We start from the raw sequence: 18,108 nt of genomic DNA, 5'->3' as shown, positions 1-18,108 counted from the left end.
CAGTCAAGCTAGTTTATCTTTTACAATTTCTTTCTCTTCATAATATTAATTTGTTTCTCTTCCAACTATTTCACTCCAGATACTTCCTAACTTTTGATACAGTTTTTTCCCCATTATTCAAGCACTGAAGCATTTGTTTTTGTAATCCCCTTTTAATGTAGCATTTACAATGGTAATTCTTACATGGCACATATTCAAACCATCAATTCAAGTGTTGCTCATTTATAAAATGTGTGGATATTTCCAGTATTGTGTACAGGTAATCTCACTTAAGTTTGTTTCTTACAAATCACACCCATGTTCAGGTTACAGACCGTCAAGATTAGGACTGTAATCAATTTTATCAAACACAATCAAAATATTTCGCTTCCTCCTGTTCCTTAAATTTTGTGGCACACTAAGGCATCATTGAACTCATAGGTAAATATTCTCTACAATGCATCGACAAAAATTGAGAGAAATATAGAAATAACCACACTAATGAGTTAGGTGTCAGTTATTAAGGTAACGGAATTTCCATTAGACACTAGACAGGTTGGTCATTATATGAACTACAAAAAGTCAACAATTTTCTTGTTTATTCTACTCGATAGTCACAATCGCAGGAGCATCATTATCTTACGTTTTACGTGAATGTCAAGTAGTTAGACTGGCTGTGCACATATTTTGCAACGAAACTCTTAATATGCCCCATCTTTCTAGTTTTATTCAACACTACATAATGATCTCATTCTTTGATCTCTGAACACAAATTTGAAAACCTTCAGAAAGGGTCACTCGACCGGTAAGCTTAACTCAGATTTCGCTCCACAGGTGCTGCCAGACCTGCTGAGCTTTCCTAGCAAGTACTGTTTTTATTTGTGTTTGTCATCAGCGCTGTTCATACTCCCAACGCGCCATTTTACAACATATTCAATCAGCATTCGATACATGGATTTTTTCGTATATCATAAGTGATATGAAAAGTTTTCAGATTTTAACTAGATTATATGAAGTACTGTGGGTGTATGAAACAAAGCAAACTTTTGCTGGAGGTTCCATCAAATTTATAACTACGTTGTTGTATTGAATTTTCAAACCAACATTCTCCGGGGTATTATTCTCTATTTGGCATGTGGAGTTTGTACATGACAGTGAAAAGATTGTGATAAGTGATTGAAATAGCAATAGAATTTTTTCAATTTATTTTTAAAACAAAGTACACAATACAGCAATATGCAGGAACATTAATATTTTCAATTAAGTTTTATATAGATGTAATCTCATGTAGTTATAGGTGAAGACACTTTGTGTCGCTGTCTACCAATAAGGAGGAGAAATGCAGCCAGTGATCCACCACCCAACCGTTCACATCCGGAGGAGGATGCAAACGTAATGCTTGCGTTTATGTGGACCAAATGAACCATCTCCTCTGCGACTGTTCCAGGTTTCTAAACCAAATCATGAATAACATTATTTATGGGAGAGGTAAATCACAGTATTAATCAGCATTTACTTCTAGGCGCTGCGCAAAATTTATACCGCAAAAGAAATGTCGCGATCAGACCGCCATTGGATGTTGAACAAGCCAGCGATACCGTCCATCTTTTTGCTTTGTTTCTGGAATCTAGCTACGGGGCAGCTTCGCTACTCCATTCCTGAAGAGCAAGAGCCCGGTGCTTTAGTAGGAAATATCGCACAAGACTTGGGATTGAATGTGGAGGAACTTACACGCCGTAAATTTAGAATTGTCTCTGATTCGCCAGCGCAAAACCTGAATGTTGATCTAAAGAGCGGAATCTTAATTGTGGAAGGTCGAATAGACAGAGAACAACTCTGTGGACAAAGCTCGACCTGTTTAGTGCCTGTACAGGTCGTAATTGAAAATCCTGTCGAACAATATCGCGTGGATGTCGAAATTCTGGATATAAACGACAATCCGCCTAGATTCCCGGTAAGTGAAATCCGTTTGGAAATTGCTGAATCAGCCATACCTGGAACGCGCTTTCTGTTGCAGAACGCGCACGACTCTGACGTGCAAGCTAATTCCCTTCGCACGTACCAATTGACTCCAAATGATCATTTTAGTTTAGATGTGCAGTTTCGCGGAGAAACAAAATTACCAGAATTAAAACTGGACATGTCTCTAGATAGAGAAGAGCAATCAGAGCACAGCCTATTGCTTACAGCTCTTGACGGCGGATCTCCAATGAGGACAGGTACCACCCATGTAATTATTAATATCTTGGATATTAATGACAATGCACCTGTTTTCGAACAATCTTTGTATGTTGTCAATCTAGTTGAAAATGTGTCTTCGGGATCTCTGGTGATTAAACTTAATGCGACTGACTTGGATGAAGGGTCCAATGGCGACATCGTATATTCTTTCAGTAGTTATAATAAAAAGAGGATCCGCGAACTTTTTAGTATTGATGCCATTTCAGGTGAAATCAGGGTCAGCGGAATGCTGGACTTTGAAGAAGTAAGTACTTACGACATTGATGTGGAAGCTAAGGATAAAGGTTCCTACCCTTTATCCACACACTGTAATGTTCGGGTGAATATCAAAGATCTGAACGATAATGCACCTAATATTACTTTAAATTCCATTGCGAAAGAAATACGTGAGGATACTTCGAGAGGAACATTGATAGCTTTAATCAACGTGAAGGACAAGGATTCTCATGAAAATGCTTATGTTGATTGCCGCATATCTCCAAATCTCCCATTTGTTCTTAAATCATCTTTCAAGAATTCTTACATGTTGGTGTTAAATGATCCATTGGACCGGGAACGTGCTTCTGACTATAAAATTGTGGTAACGTGCTACGATCGAGGGAATCCTCCATTGACTTCCAACGCAAATATAGTTGTGCACGTTTCAGATATAAACGACAACGCGCCCAGATTTCTGCAGCCTTCATACACCATATATGTGATGGAAAACAACGCACCAGGCAATTCAATTGGGGTAGTGAGAGCCTTCGATCCTGACATGGATGAGAACTCACATCTTTCTTATTCCATTGAGGAGAGTGAAGTAAAGGGGACGCCAATTAGTTCATATGTGTCTATCAATTCTAAAACTGGTGTTATCTATTCACAAAAGAAGTTCGATTACGAACAACTTAAACATTTTCAGGTCCACATCCAAGCTCAGGACGGTGGAGTTCCATTACTTTCTAGTAATACTACTGCGAACGTGATTATCCTTGATCAGAATGATAACCCTCCGGTAATAAAAATGCCCAAGTCAATAGCTGTGCCCCGGTCTGCAGCTCCGCGACACCTGACGGCCAAGATAATTGCTTCTGATGCTGACTCTGGACAGAATGCACGGCTTTTCTATCAGATTGTGCAAGCCACTGATCTCAGTCTATTCACAGTATCACACAATTCAGGCGAAGTTCGCACTGCTCGCCATTTTAAAGACAGCGATGACATTTCACAAAAACTCGTCATACAGGTGAGCGATAATGGACATCCACCACTCTCTGGCACTGTTACTCTTACGATTTCCGTCGCTGAACAGAGCGCAGAAATTCGCTCAAATTTTGCTGAACCGCATAAGGAATTAGAAAACGTTACCGATTTAGCATTTCATATAGTTATTACTTTGGGAGTACTATCGCTCATACTTCTAGCTATTATTGTTGTCCTCATTGCCCTCATTTGGCCTGTTAACAGACATATTGCGTTCTCCAGACGTTGCGCCATTGCGAGATGCTGCTGGGCCAGTGAATTCGAAACCAAGAATAGATTCCAAGGCTCGAACGTCAACCTGCAAATTGTGCCTGATCCTAAAGTTATTGCGAATGTCCTTGAGGTAGAAGGGAATGGATCCGTTTTCGATACATATCAATATAAACTTCACTCGGCACCACAGGTTAGCGCATTGGAGTACATGGTCGTTGCACCATTCAGCCCAGGAACGTCAGGAACAAATGCCAGGAATAGTAGACCAGCTTTGGCAGAACGTGACATAAGAGCGAATAATGACTGGCTTACGAAAATAAATAAGGTGAGTGTACACATTGAATTATAATACATGCAGCTTACAAATAATGTTTACTGCACCATACAGCTAATTCACGATTGAGGTTAAAATAAATGATGATGTAGCACTATATCCCCCATTTTATTTTCCAAATGATATGATTGATTTGTTTGCCTATTTAATCCACTTTCATGAAAGGAATTTCAATAAATATGTTCGGAAATAATAGTATTTTGTCAATTCTCAACAGCTGCTCATATTTTGAATAATGCAATAACTAAAAGAACAAAGAAAAGTAAACTAAGAAGTAGATTGTATTCACCAATAGCTCTGCGTACAAGGCTCGTTAACTATTGTTAAGATGTAGTGATAATAAACATGCAGGGAATAGCTGCGCTTTTCTCCCATCTGCAAAATGCTGGCAACTGTCCACGGTCAACTACTATAACGTATAATACCTGCGAGATCTGAGTAAGACTGATGGAATCTAATATATGGTACCATATTATATTAAGTTGTATGTTTTTTTTCTAGAAAGCCAATCATTATCATAAATAACCTCGATACAAATTGGTTAATTGCTGTGCCTAACAATATATTCAGAAATCAAGCAGAGAAAAGAATAGTGTTCTAATCTAACATGAGTTTGTTGCTTTTAAAATACACTTCTGATTGTTGGTGTTTATGGTGCTTTGTTCAATTTTTCTGTGCAACCTTTTCAGTTTCCAATCACATTTCCTACCTATCGTTTTGTACAACCGTCTGAATACAGAACGGGATAATGCAATGTGTAGGATGTTAAATTGACAATTACGTGTTTTCTGGTAACTTAGTTGGCTCAATGTTAGAGTTTTTACTGATTCTTTAATCAAAAGTAGTGCACAATGGACTGTTGTTCTTTCATTATTTCAATGAGTGCCTCCTTCAACTGTAACTGTTTGATTTCCTGTAACACTAAGTTATTTCTGTTTGCCTTTCTATATTGGCTACATCAGAGATAGACAAGCATTTCAGCCCTTTTTTTAAAAAAATTGAATTTCAGAGATTCTAACTTTAAAATTTGAAAGTAAACTTTTAATTTGAATTTCCCTTTTTTGTGAATGTTGTTTGCGGTGGTAAAGACACTTCCTCGATAACTTCAGCTCATTGGAGAGTTGTGATTTGTTCTTCCGAAGCTCACGAATCAATAGGAACAGAAGTAGGCCATTCAATCTGTCAAGACTACCCTGTCATTAAATATGACCACGGCCGATCCAACACATCAGTGCCTCTTCCCAACATTATCACCATAAACCTTGATTGCAATGATATTCAGAAATGCATAAAACTGATTTAAAACGTACTCAAATACTACGCTCCCGTTGCCCCCTGACGAAGGAATTCTAAAAATTCACAAGCCTCTGATTAAACAAAATGCCGGCCAAATCAGTCTTGAATGGCATCCTACGTAATTCAAAATTGTGACCTGTGATTCTGGACTCTCCAAATATGGGTAATATCATACCGAGCCTGTTTGGACAATCCCTGTAGATATTTTATAGATTTCAATTAGATCACCTGTCATTTTTCGACACTCGAATGATTGTGATCAATCTTCCTTCATTGGCAGTCGCATCATTCAGGCGCCAAGTCGGGTTAACCTTCGTTTTACCCCTTCAATGGCAAAACTACATCTCCCGAGGAAACTGCGCACAGTACTGCAGACACGGACTAATTAAGCTTCGATACAATTTGAAGCAATACCTAATTACTACTGCACCTAAATTTACTTGTGAATTCGGCTAACATTTAGTTAGAGGGCTGAATAGCGTGTTGGACCTGCTTCCAGCGACTTTTTGATAAGGACTTCTAAATCCCTTTATACATTTTCCAAACGCTTAAACATTCAAGAAATAGTATGCATAATGTTTCCTCCTGCCAAAGTAAATTATCTCATTTTTTTTTAAATTTTGTATCCATTTGCTATTTTCTTGCCCATTCCATCATTCCTGTCCAAAACCTTCTGAAGCCACTTCAAGACATTCTCACAATAAGCCTTGCTGCTTAGCTATATATCGAACAGCAGTTTTGAAAATTGTATTTAGTCGCCAAGTCCAAATTTTTGAAATATCTGGTGAACAGCTAGGGCCTAAGTACTTTTCGATGTCGTAACTCGCAAATTGTCGCTGTGATAACGCAAATGGCTCTATTTATGCCTATTCTCTATTTTCTGTCTGTTGGTGAATCTTCATCTTTAATATCGCCAATACATTATCTTGTGCTTTACTACTGCTAACTAACCTCTTGCGTGGGATCTTCATAAAAGCCTTGTGATATTAGATGTATGATACATCCATTGACTCCCGTTTACGAGTTTTATGAGTAATATAGTCAAAAAACCCTCTCACAAATTCGTCAAACATGCGTTCCCATTCGAAACTCCATGCTGATTATTCAGATATTCATTCAAGAAAACCTGCTGAACGCCACTAAAAAGCTGCACCTCCTCACCACCCTGATCCAAGCGCCTGGCAACGAGGGAGTTTCAGTCAAAACAAAGGAAGTTAAAATCCCCCACTAGAACAACCCTATTATTCTTCGATCTACTGCTGGCTGTTGGGAGGCCGATAGTACACCCCCATCAAAGTGATTGCACCTTTCCTATTCCAGAAATCTGTCCATATGACCTCCCTGGATGAGCCTTCCGAGGCGTCTTCTCTCAATACAACTGTGATATTTTCGCTAATCAGCAATACAACTCTCCTACCCTTTTTGTGTTCTTCTCTATCTAGCCTGAAACCCAGAAATCCCAGAACGGTAAGCTACCAGGCTTCTCCCTCTTTCACCCAAATCCTTATAATAGTTACAACATCATAGAAATATTTACTAATACAACGGTTAAGTTCATCTGCTTTACCTGCTATATTCATCACGTTTACAAAGTAAACTTGAGATCGCCAGTCTCAAGATGTTCAGTAACTTCTCACTCTCTGGCCTCGTCCTTAGTCTTACTGACCTTAATCTCTAACCCCTCCTCGGTCACTTGTTGGCCTACTGCACTGGTCCCCAACCCCTGCAACACTAGTTTAAACACTCCTGAGTGACGCAATCAAACCTCCCTGTCGGATATTGATGTTCTGCAGGAAGAAGTGTTGGGATCCATCCTGTTTGTGCACTGGCAAGGAAAGAATAGTTCTCAAATCAGTGTCAAGGGGAAGTTTCTTTATGTATAAACTTTCACTCAGTTCTCTCTCCCATGAGGGTAAACATTCTCAAGAGTATCAATTTTGTCAAGTTTACTCTTCATCTTTTACGTTTCAGCACAATCAACTCTCATTCTTCTAAACTTCAATGGAAAAAGCCCAGAATTTGCAAGTTTTCTTTATCCCAGGAAGATTCACTTCAGTGAATCTTCTCTGTTTCTAACCCTGTACTGTCCCTGTCCCTGGGAGTGTTTGATAGGGGGACAGTGTAGAGGGAGCTGCGTGAACACAATTGTAACAGGTCTGAATTAACAAGAGCAAAGTATTACACAATACTCCAGCTGTGATCTCAACAGCACCCCGCACAACCTTGGAAAACATCTCTACTTTTATGCTGAATTCCACAACATGTTGGTTATTCTGTGCAAATTGACACTGATTTCGTATGTCTATTATTTCAGCTAAGTGTTTAGATTGCAGTTAGGTAGCATATGGTTAATGAAATCAACTGGATAGTGCTTCCGTTCAAAATAATCATATTACAGAAAGTAAACAATGAGCCCATTCTTGTAAAGTAGAAACTAAAACTTTTGCTATTTGATATACACTTCCATCGAGATGGACATGAGTGCACTCAAGTGTACTAACCATGACATTAAGACAAGAGTCGAGAGTGTGGTGCTGGAAAAACTAAGCAGGTCAGGCAGCATCTGAGGAGCAGGAGGATTGACGTTTCGGGCAAAAGCCCTTCACCAAGAATGTAAGCCATGGGGTGGTGAGATAAATGGGAGGGTGTGGGGCTGGGGGTAAGGTAGCTGACAGTGTGATAGGTCGGAGAGGAGGGTAGAGCCAATAGCTGGGAAGGAAGATAGACAGGTAGGACAGGTCATGAGGGCAGTGCTGAGTTGGAAGTTGGATCTGGGATAAGGTGGGGGGAGGGGAAATGAAGAAAATAGTGAAATCCACATTGATGAGGTTGGAGGGTCCCGAGGCAGAAGATGAGATGTTCCTCCTTCAGGAATCGGGTGGTTAAGAAGTGGTGATAGAGAAGGCCCGACCTGATTGTCCTTGGCAGATTAGGAGGGGGTGATGAAGTGTTCTGCCATGGGGCAGTGGGGTTGGTTGGTGCGGGTGTCCAGGAAGTGTTCTCTGAAGTGCTCTGCGAGTAGGCGTCCTGTCTCCCCAATGTAGAGGAGACCTCACCGGGAGCAACATGCAGAATAAATGACGTGTGGAAGTGCAAGTGAAACTTTGATGGATGTGGAACGCTCCTGTGGGGCTTTGAAGGGAGGCGAGGGAGGAGATGTGGGCACAGGTTTTGCAATTCCTGAAGTGGTAGGGGAAAGTGCCGGGAGCGATCTGTAAAGAAATAGGCCATCTGATGTGTTCTGTGGTGGAACATGTCCGCCTGGGAACAGATGCAGTCGAGGCAGGGGGATTGAGAATAAGGGAGAGCAGGATGGGAGGAGGAGATATGTGTAGAGTCTGTGGTTTTTTAGAAGATGTCAGTTTTGAGGTGCTCACCGTTGATGGAGGTGGAGAGGTTCAGGAAGGGGAGGGAGGTGTCTGAAATATTCCAGGTGAATTTAAGTCCAGGGTGGAAGATATTGGTGAAGTTGATGAACTTTGGTCATAACATTAAGACCAGACGAAATCATAATTTACATTTCCCAGAATCGGCATATGTTCATTCACATAGATCCATTCATTGCAAACAAAAGGAACATCGTCAATCCTGTGCATTATTTTTAAATTCTCTAGCACCATGGGGGACGTATGGTGTTTAGAGTAGAAATTGTAGAAGATTAATTCAAAATAAACTCTGGTTTAAAAGTCACTTTTAATTTGAGAATAGCAGGGGTTGTAATTGCAACTATAAGTCTGAAGGACTGTTTGATCTCGCAGGCTAAGGTGAGACCGAGGTTGTTCCCAATGTATCAGTTGTGTCAAAGAATTATAGTCACCTCATGCTAGAGTTAATTTTAGAGGCTTTATAACAATTGGTAGAAATTAATGTCTTTCCTAATCTTCCGTGCTAAATATTAGTGAATTTGGAAGAGTTCTTAGTGATAAGCATGTATTTAGGTTATTATCAACAATGCAATTCAGCTAGCAAACATCTGAGAATGAGTATAACTGTCAGAAGTCTTGCTGTAATTAAAAAGAACTTTTCTGTAGACATATCTCGAAAATTCTGTATAGTTTGGTTTCCTCTCTGAAGGAAAGGTATATTTTGGCAGAGGGAGTCGATAAACTTTCATAAGACTCATTCCTGGGTTGATAGGATTGTCCAATGAATTGAAACTGAGAAGAATTCACAGAAAGTTTCCACAGTTTAGAAGGATGAAGAGCCATCGCATTGGACCACACTGAATTCTGACAGACCTCGATAGTTTATAAGCTGGGAGAATGTGTTCTCTGATTGGAGAGCCCAAAACCAGAAGTCATGTCTCCAAATACGAAGTGACAACTTTACAGTTGTGAAGAGGTAGAATGTTTTTCGTTTGAGTGTGTTGGTTCTTTGGAATTCTCCAGAGGGTTAACGGAAACCATAAGATATTACGATATGGGAGCAGAATTAGGCCATTTGACAATTAACTTTCCCTGTTATTCAAATATACCTGATACTTTTCTTAACCTTCTCCTGCCTTCTCCCTCTAACTCCATGCTAATCAGGAACCTACCTATCTCTGTCTTAAATGCAATCAATGACTTAGGCTCCACAACCTCCTGACAATTAACTTTCCCTGTTATTCAAATATACCTGATACTTTTCTTAACCATATTCTCCTGCCTTCTCCCTCTAACTCCATGCTAATCAAGAACCTACCTATCTCTGTCTTAAATGCAATCAATGACTTAGGCTCCACAACCTCCTGTGGCAATGAGTTCTACAGATTCAAGCCACTCGCTGGAGAAATTCCTCCTCATCTCAGTTCTAAAGGACTTTCTCTCCATTCTGTTTTTATGCCCTCGGGTCCCAATCTCTCCTGCAAGTGGAAACGTCTTCTCTATCGAGACATTTCAGTATTCTCTAAGTTTCAATTAGATCTTGTGTCATCCTTCTAAACTCCATCGAATACACACCTAGACTCCTCAGCCACGCCACGGACGTTAAGCACTTCCTCCCTGAGATCATCCTTATAAACCTTCTCTGGACCCATTTCAATTGCAGCACACGAACCCTTAGCTATGGGGCCCAAAATTGCTCACAGTGTTCCAAATGTCGTCTGACCAGAGCCTTATACAGCCTCAGCGGTACATCCCTGCTATGGTATTCTGGCCCTCTCTAAATGAATGCTAACGTTGCTTTTACCTTTCTGACTGCCAAGTGAACCTGACTGTTAACCTTTGGGGAATCCTGAGCTAGGACTCCAAATTCCTTAGTCCTTGACGATTCCAGGGCTTTTCCCCTTTTAGAAAATCATGTTAACTTCTATTATTTCTACTCAAGTTCAAAATTTGACATCATTCTATATTGTATTTGATCTGATACTTCTTTGCCCATTTTTCTAGCTTGTCCAAGTCTTTCTACAGCTTCCCCACCGCCTCAATATTACCTGCCCCCCCCCCTCAGCCATCTTGTGTCAGTGCAAATTTCGCTACAATGCTTCCAGTTTCGTTGCCTAGATTGCGGAAATGTACCATAAACAGGCATGATGCCAGCATTGAAGCCTGCGGAACACCACTAGTCATCAGCTGCCATTCTGAAAAAGGTCTCTTCATCCCAAACTCTGCTCTCTGCCTTCTGCCAGTCAGACAATCCTCTGTCTGGAGTCACATGTCAGCCCAAGCAGGCAAGCAAGATCTTTCATTGCCAAAATGAAGTTCGTGAACCAGATATCTTGTTGAGAATTGGGCAGAATTTTCTTTGTTTATACGTCATTATGGTTAGCTTTCGATTCCATATTTTTACATTGGTTGACGTTAGATTCCAGCAGTTTCGATTGCTGCGTTTGGTCTCGTTTACCTTCGAGTCAAATGACATTAGCACTAGGCTACTATCTTCCCACTTATGCTGTCTTCGCCGACCTTGAAATGTATTTGAGAACAAAACGTTAAAAAGTTGAATATTCCAACTGGTAGACAACTTTAATTTAATGAGAACATTTCCTGCACAGTTACTTCACTTTTCATATTTTATGAATTCCAATTGATAGTACACATTGATGATCAAAATTGCATATCTAGGAAAATTGGATCCCTAGGCTCTGACATGACTTTTAGCCAAAGTGTGTACATAGCTTATCCAGTTAAATTTCAGGACGCCAGAGACCCACTGCTTGTTTTTGCATGCAGATTCGGTAATTTCGATCTCTGTAAAAGTCAAAGGAATGTCCTTAGTCTGTCTTTTTATTTGAGATGATCATTACCTGATGATTGTAATGCCCGAAAAATTGTTGCTTCTTTGAACCCAAAATTTAAGCGGTGCCCAGTGCATGTTACGTGCAAGCACGTCCTTGTTTATTTTGCAAACACCGTGCAATCTTGAGTTAATATACCAACCTCTGGTCTTAAATTGAAGTGTCCTTGTTGTCTCTTCAGCTCATGCGTCCTTGTGTGTTATAGTGTTGATTGCTAAACCAGTTCGATACGGTTGGGAACAAGAAGAGAAATCGTTGGAGAAATTCATCGGTGTCCAGCAGCACCTGTGGAGATAAAACAGAGTGAACGTTTCAAGTCCAGTATCCCTTCTTCATCTGAAATGTTGACTCAATTTTCTCTCCTCAAATGCTACCAGACCTGCCGAGTTTCTCCATAAATGTGTTATTGTTTCAGATCTCCAGCGTCTGCAGATTTTTTTTTGTTTTATTTTATCGACATGGTTTGGGCTACGGAACGGCCTTAGTGAACGGTTGCAACAACGTTGTTGAATATTGATTACCTCCAACAGCTACAATTAACTTTGCTTCAAACGTGCTGCCGTGAAGCAGAGGAGAGATTAATATACGATTACCCTTTAATTCAGCTTTGCTTTGGCTTCCAGATACCACACTTGCCCAAAAGGCTGCCGTGTGATCTAACAATTCACTCTCACCTTTACACGCGTTTCTGCTCTTTTGTCCATGTCTGTGCCAAGGCTTAATGATTAATGGAAGCATGTAGTTCTGGTCATGGTGAATAGATGCTGTTTTGTAGAATTGCAAGCGATACTTTGCACCACTTTTTTTGATGATTGAGAGCAAGTTGGAGAATTGCTTATTGTCCTACTGTAATTGTTTCTGCACTTAGTGCCCCTGAATATTTACTTCCATTTGTCGGCTAGATGGCAGTGTTGTAGCTGTACTGGAGCAGCCTGATTAGAGATGCAGAGAGTCTTGGAACCCAAACCTTCTTCACCATAACTGGGACACTAAATCTGTTCAACTATTTCTTAATATCATTGGCTAACATCTGGTATTTGTGATTCTGGAGATCTCAGAAGGAGACCGAGATGTATTTCTGCCTGCTGCCCCTGGCTGTGTATTGTTAGAAATGCTTCCACCTTGTATTTTGATCTCACATAAGTAGCTACAGTGCCATTGTTAGTACAAGCTATCATAGTATCATTTCAATACTGCAAAAATATTATCCAATTCCATTTGTTGTGGGGTTACTTGACTCTGTCCCGATCATGTTGCTTCTTCTGGTTAGCATGAGTGTTGTTGTTTGTTGTAACTTAAACAAAGTCTTTAATACTTCTTGGCTACGTATGGCACGGCTTCTGGCACGCACTTCTACATCCCTCTTTGAAGCACGGTCAGTCTCCTTGTTAAAAAGCTTTGTCAGAGTTAGATTAATGTTGTCTCCTGACCGCAGTACTGTTGCAGTGCCAATCCTTTGTTTGTACTCAACAAAAGCACATGGGACGCCGTTTTGAACTGCTCGTTCAGCTCTAGGTCTATTCGACATAATGCAGGTATTAACACAAGGTGATGCACCTGACTTCAATGTGATGATTAGACTTTGCCTCCACAAAGACTCTGGGCTCATTCTGTACTATGCAAAGTAATACAAGCACTAAACCTCAAGCAGGATGTTCTATATATCACATTGACTAGCATATAGCATATTTATTAGATAAGAAAATTACGATTTAGTATGCATAATTTGTCAGGATATAGAACCATAAGGGATAAAAACAGAAAGTACTGGTAAACTGAGTAGGATAGGTAGCATCAGAAGTAACGCTTCGTGTCCAGTTATCCTTCTTTATAGATGGTCACTGGATTCGAAACATTAACTCTGTTTTCTGTCCACAAATGCTGCCAGACCTGCTGAATTTATCCAGACTTGTTTTTAGATTTCCGGCATCAATAGTTCTTTGTTTAATGTTAGACTTGTAATAGATGTCTCCAGCCCGCACTTCTTAAGATTGCCGTTGAATGGTTATGATGTAACCAACTTTTAAGTTCTGTGGGGCCTGCTTTATTAGGCAGAGAAGAATTAGCCAGTAATAAATCTGAGCAGAGGCACATACTTGAGCAACAAAAATTACTTTATTACAAATAATAAGACAGTAGGGCACATGAGCATTGAGAAAGTTCCATTAACTAGGTAAATCTATTGTTATTTCTTTAGATGGCTAAATGCGTTACATTAAATGTAGACAGCAAGACAGTGAGGACTGCAGAGCAGGGAGAACGTGGTGCTGGACAAAAAACGCAGCAATCAGGCAGCATCTGAGGAGCAGGAGAGTCAACGTTTCGGGCAGGAACCTTCATTAGGACTAGGCAACTAACAAAAGAAAAACTGTCTCAGAACTGGCGAGCTACTTCCAGGGACAGTCTATTTCGCAATTAGTTCTGAGCTTGTAAGTATATAATCATCGAAATATGAAAGTATTCGCATCCTCTGCACTTGTCTGGGCGAAATTCTTAAATAACCATGACCTTGCAAATCAGATTTAACACCAAATACCCATTCACCGATACTGGCATAAAGAGTCGAGGCAATAGAACCAAAATATGCAAATGAAGACAGATTCACTCCACGAAGCTAATATGCTACAAAAAATTTTTATTCCCTTAATCTTGGATTTTTTTTCTTTAATACTGAAATTTTCTATAAGTTTTGAATCAGCTTTTGTGAAACAACAGAGGCAATGTATTAATGGCATTTTCATAACGATGCACAACTGCATCTTGACTCCACTTTATTACCAAAATTGATAATTATTGAAGCTGTCACGTATAATAGATTCGGTCCTTTAATATTTCTTGTGATCTGAGAAGACAGGTTTGTACACTATTCATTATCTGACAAGATGCATCAATGTCGTGTCACCAAGGTGAGTGTTGGTTGTTTCCAGGCACTTGAACGTCAAAATTATGTGAACTAAAGTGAAAAACAATATTGAAAGTGTACTCAATAATTGTGCCTGGTCCTGAATTATACTTACGACCATTGTAAATATATTTTGAGATTAAGAATATGCAATTTAGACGTAAGGAATATTTTACCAGATAAGTATCATGACACTAAATGGAAGTCACAATATAATTTGAATTCTGTCGGTAAAGGTGCAATGAAAGAACTGCAAGTTTGCATTTAATTATTTCTTCTGCTTGCATAAATGTGAGCTTAGTAGGAACTTCGATCCAACAATTACAAATATAAAACGTATTCTGTGCCCTGATGAATAGTAAATAAATTATCATAATTTCAATATTTTCAATGAAGTGCTAATATTTTCTCAGTGCAGTTATAGGCCGAGACTCTTTGTGTCGCTGTCTACCAATAAGGAGATGAAATACAGCTGGTGATCTACCACCCATCCCCCAACACCCGGGGGAAAAAAGCAGAAGGAATGGTGGTGCCTGTACAAACGAAGGAGCCATCTCCTCAAAAGATCTCTACGCGTTGCAGTTAATTCGTCACTCTGATCGATTTACTTCGGGTAAGATGCAGCACGTTATCCCCCAGAAGAATTTTTAAGGCTTAGAACTGTCATACCAGCAAAAGAAATGGCACAACCCAGCAATCGTATGTTGCCGATAGCGACCATCTTTCTGCTTTGTGCTTGGAATCTGGTTTCCGGGCAGATTCGTTACTCCATTCCCGAAGAACTGGAACATGGTGCCTTCATCGGAAACATCGGAAAGGATTTGAATTTGGCAGTGGAGGAACTATCACGCCGTAAATTCAGAATGGTGTCTGCCTCTTCAATACAATATGTGGATGTAAATCGTCGGAGTGGCGTTTTATTTGTTAATAAAAGGATAGACAGGGAGCACCTCTGTGGACAGAGTGCGACGTGTTTATTGTCTCTGGAAGCAGTAGTTGAAAATCCTGTGGAGCAATATCAAGTCGAAGTTGAGATTGTCGATATTAATGATAATTCACCGAGTTTTCCTAACAGTGAAATTCATCTGGAAATTGCAGAATCAGCGGTTCCTGGAGCGCGTTTTCTCTTGGAGCACGCGCATGATCTTGACGGAGGAAACAATTCTATCCGCACATACCAACTCACACCAAATGAACATTTTACTTTGGATGTGCGAAGTCGCGGCAGACGCATACTACCCGAATTAGTGCTGGAGAACTTTCTCGACCGAGAAAAGCAAGCAAAACACCGTTTATTGCTCACAGCGTTTGACGGGGGCTCTCCAGAAAGGACAGGTACCGCGCACATAACTATTATAATCTTTGATATTAATGATAATGCCCCGGTTTTCCGACAGTCGTTATATACTGTCAGTCTCATGGAAAACGTGCCAAAAGGTTCTTTAGTGATTAAACTGAACGCCACTGATTTGGACGAGGGTCCTAATGGCGACGTGGTTTATTCATTTAGTAGTCACAATGAGGAAAGCGTTTCGAAAATGTTTACGATTAATTCAACGTCGGGGGAGATCCAAGTGAAGGGAATACTTGATTTTGAAGAAACAAGTTATTATGAGATTGATGTAGAAGCTAAGGACCGGAGTGTACCACCACTATCTGCTCATTGTAACGTGCGAGTGGAGGTCAAAGATGTCAATGATAATCCTCCGGATTTACTTCTTAATTCTATCTCACAGTCTGTCAGTGAGGATGCTCCCAGTGGAACGCTGGTAGCATTGATCGGTGTAACAGACCGAGATTCCAATAAAAACGGATACACGGATTGTTTTATCTCTCCAAACATCCCTTTTGATCTGAAATCGGCGTTTATAAATTCTTACAGGCTCATCACGAATAAAGTGCTAGACCGGGAAAGTGTCCCTCAATATAAAATCACGGTAAAGTGCACAGACCGCGGATCCCCCTCACTCTCCACCAACAAAACAATCGTTGTGCAGATTTCTGATATAAATGACAATGCTCCACGCTTTACACAGCCTTCATACAAAATCTATGTGACAGAAAACAATGCGCCTGGAAGTTCCATTGGATCAGTGACAGCTTTTGATCCTGACATCGGTCAAAATTCTCAGGTTACATACAGAATTGTGGAGAAGCCTCTTCAGCAGTTGCCAATATCTTCATATATCTATATCAATCCGAAAAATGGCACTATATTTTCAAAACATTCATTTGACTACGAACAGTTTAAAAGTTTTCAGATCCACGTTCAAGCTCAAGATGCTGGTTTGCCGTCACTTTCGAGTAGTGTTGCTGTGAATGTGATTGTCCTTGACCAAAACGATAACCGCCCTGTTATAATATCCCCTGGATCTAAAACGCATGTCAATTCAAGTGTTATTCGATCTGCAGACCCAGGATATTTGATAACGAAGATCATTGCTTCCGATGCAGATTCTGGTCAAAATGGACGACTTTCCTATCAAATTATGCAATCCAACGATCCAGGTCTTTTCACAATTTCACGTAATTCTGGAGAAGTAAGAAGTGTTCGGCGATTTAAAGATAGCGACGCGGAAACGCAAAGGTTAATTATTCAAGTGAAAGACAATGGATATCCACCTCTCTCGACCACGGCCACTATTATATTGAAAATAGCTGCGGAAAGCACAAACATTCAACCGGATGTCAGTGAACCCCGCAAGGATTTCCAAGGTTCAGAGAGGTTAACCTTTTACATCATCATAACTTTGGGAGCAACCTCATTTGTTCTGCTAACGGTTATCATTGTTCTTGTTGTTGCTGTATGCCCAATGGGCGGGAGTTCTGCTCATGGTCGAGGTTGCTCTCTTTCTAGTTGTTGTTGCAGCAGAGAATTGGAATATCAGAGTTCGAGTGTCAATCTTCAATACGTACCGGATTCCAGTTTAATTCCAAACTTTCTGGAAGTCCATGGTAATGGATCGTTTTCAGAAAACTACCGTTACAAAATCCGTTCAGTGCCAGAAACAGCTGAATTAGCTTTCACGAAGTTCAGTCCACAAATGCCTAGAACGATTGAAAGGAACGTAATGAATATTTCACCACAGTGTCGAAAACTGAAGGATAACTGGCCTGATATACCCAATGAGGTGAGCAACTTTTTCACTAGTTAACACCTAAATATTAAAATGCTTATGCAGAATAAGCTAATGGGGTCGACAAGCGCACTGCTAATCTCTACATCCAGGAAGAAGATCTGAGTTTCCAACGTTTTATGCAAAAGCCCAGCGCTTTTGGAAACTAAATGTTTTGTAAAAGTGGCATGAGCAGCTTGTTCCTGTCGCATTACTCATTCTGAATTTCTTGCTTATTTTTTGGATATTGTAATAGTTTCATAAATGCCAGCTAAACCAATGGAATTCATGCAGTAACTTCAGTACCGTACTGTTTAGCAAGAAAGCACACAATCAGGAGAATTGAAGGTTTCTTCCAGTATGTGTGGCATTAACTAACGGGAACGCTTCTCAGGCAATTAGTAATTGCCAGGATAACTTCAATGCATAGGGTCACACATCCGCAAAGACCGTTCCCTCCGTGACTACCTGGTCTGGTCCACGCCCCCCTACAACCCACCCTCCCGAACTGGCACCTTCCCCTGCCACCACAGGAACTGTAAAACCTGCGCCCACACCTCCTCCA

General features: G+C 40.3%; 1 protein-coding gene across 1 annotated transcript in view; it reads left to right on the top strand.

Moving 5' to 3' along the window:
• Positions 1–18,108, top strand: part of LOC122556968 — a 309,989-nt gene that overhangs the window by 36,789 nt on the left and 255,092 nt on the right. Inside the window, exons 4-6 of the mRNA XM_043704202.1 lie at positions 1,502–4,003; positions 6,751–6,775; positions 15,046–17,558. Coding sequence (XP_043560137.1) covers positions 1,502–4,003; positions 6,751–6,775; positions 15,046–17,558 — 5,040 coding nt within the window. The remainder of the gene's footprint in view (positions 1–1,501; positions 4,004–6,750; positions 6,776–15,045; positions 17,559–18,108) is intronic.

Source organism: Chiloscyllium plagiosum, chromosome 14 (genome assembly GCF_004010195.1).
Source record: "Chiloscyllium plagiosum isolate BGI_BamShark_2017 chromosome 14, ASM401019v2, whole genome shotgun sequence".
NCBI classification, from domain to species: Eukaryota; Metazoa; Chordata; class Chondrichthyes; order Orectolobiformes; family Hemiscylliidae; genus Chiloscyllium; species Chiloscyllium plagiosum.
Note: the sequence above shows the minus strand (reverse complement) of the source record. Positions and strands in the feature narration are given on the sequence as shown.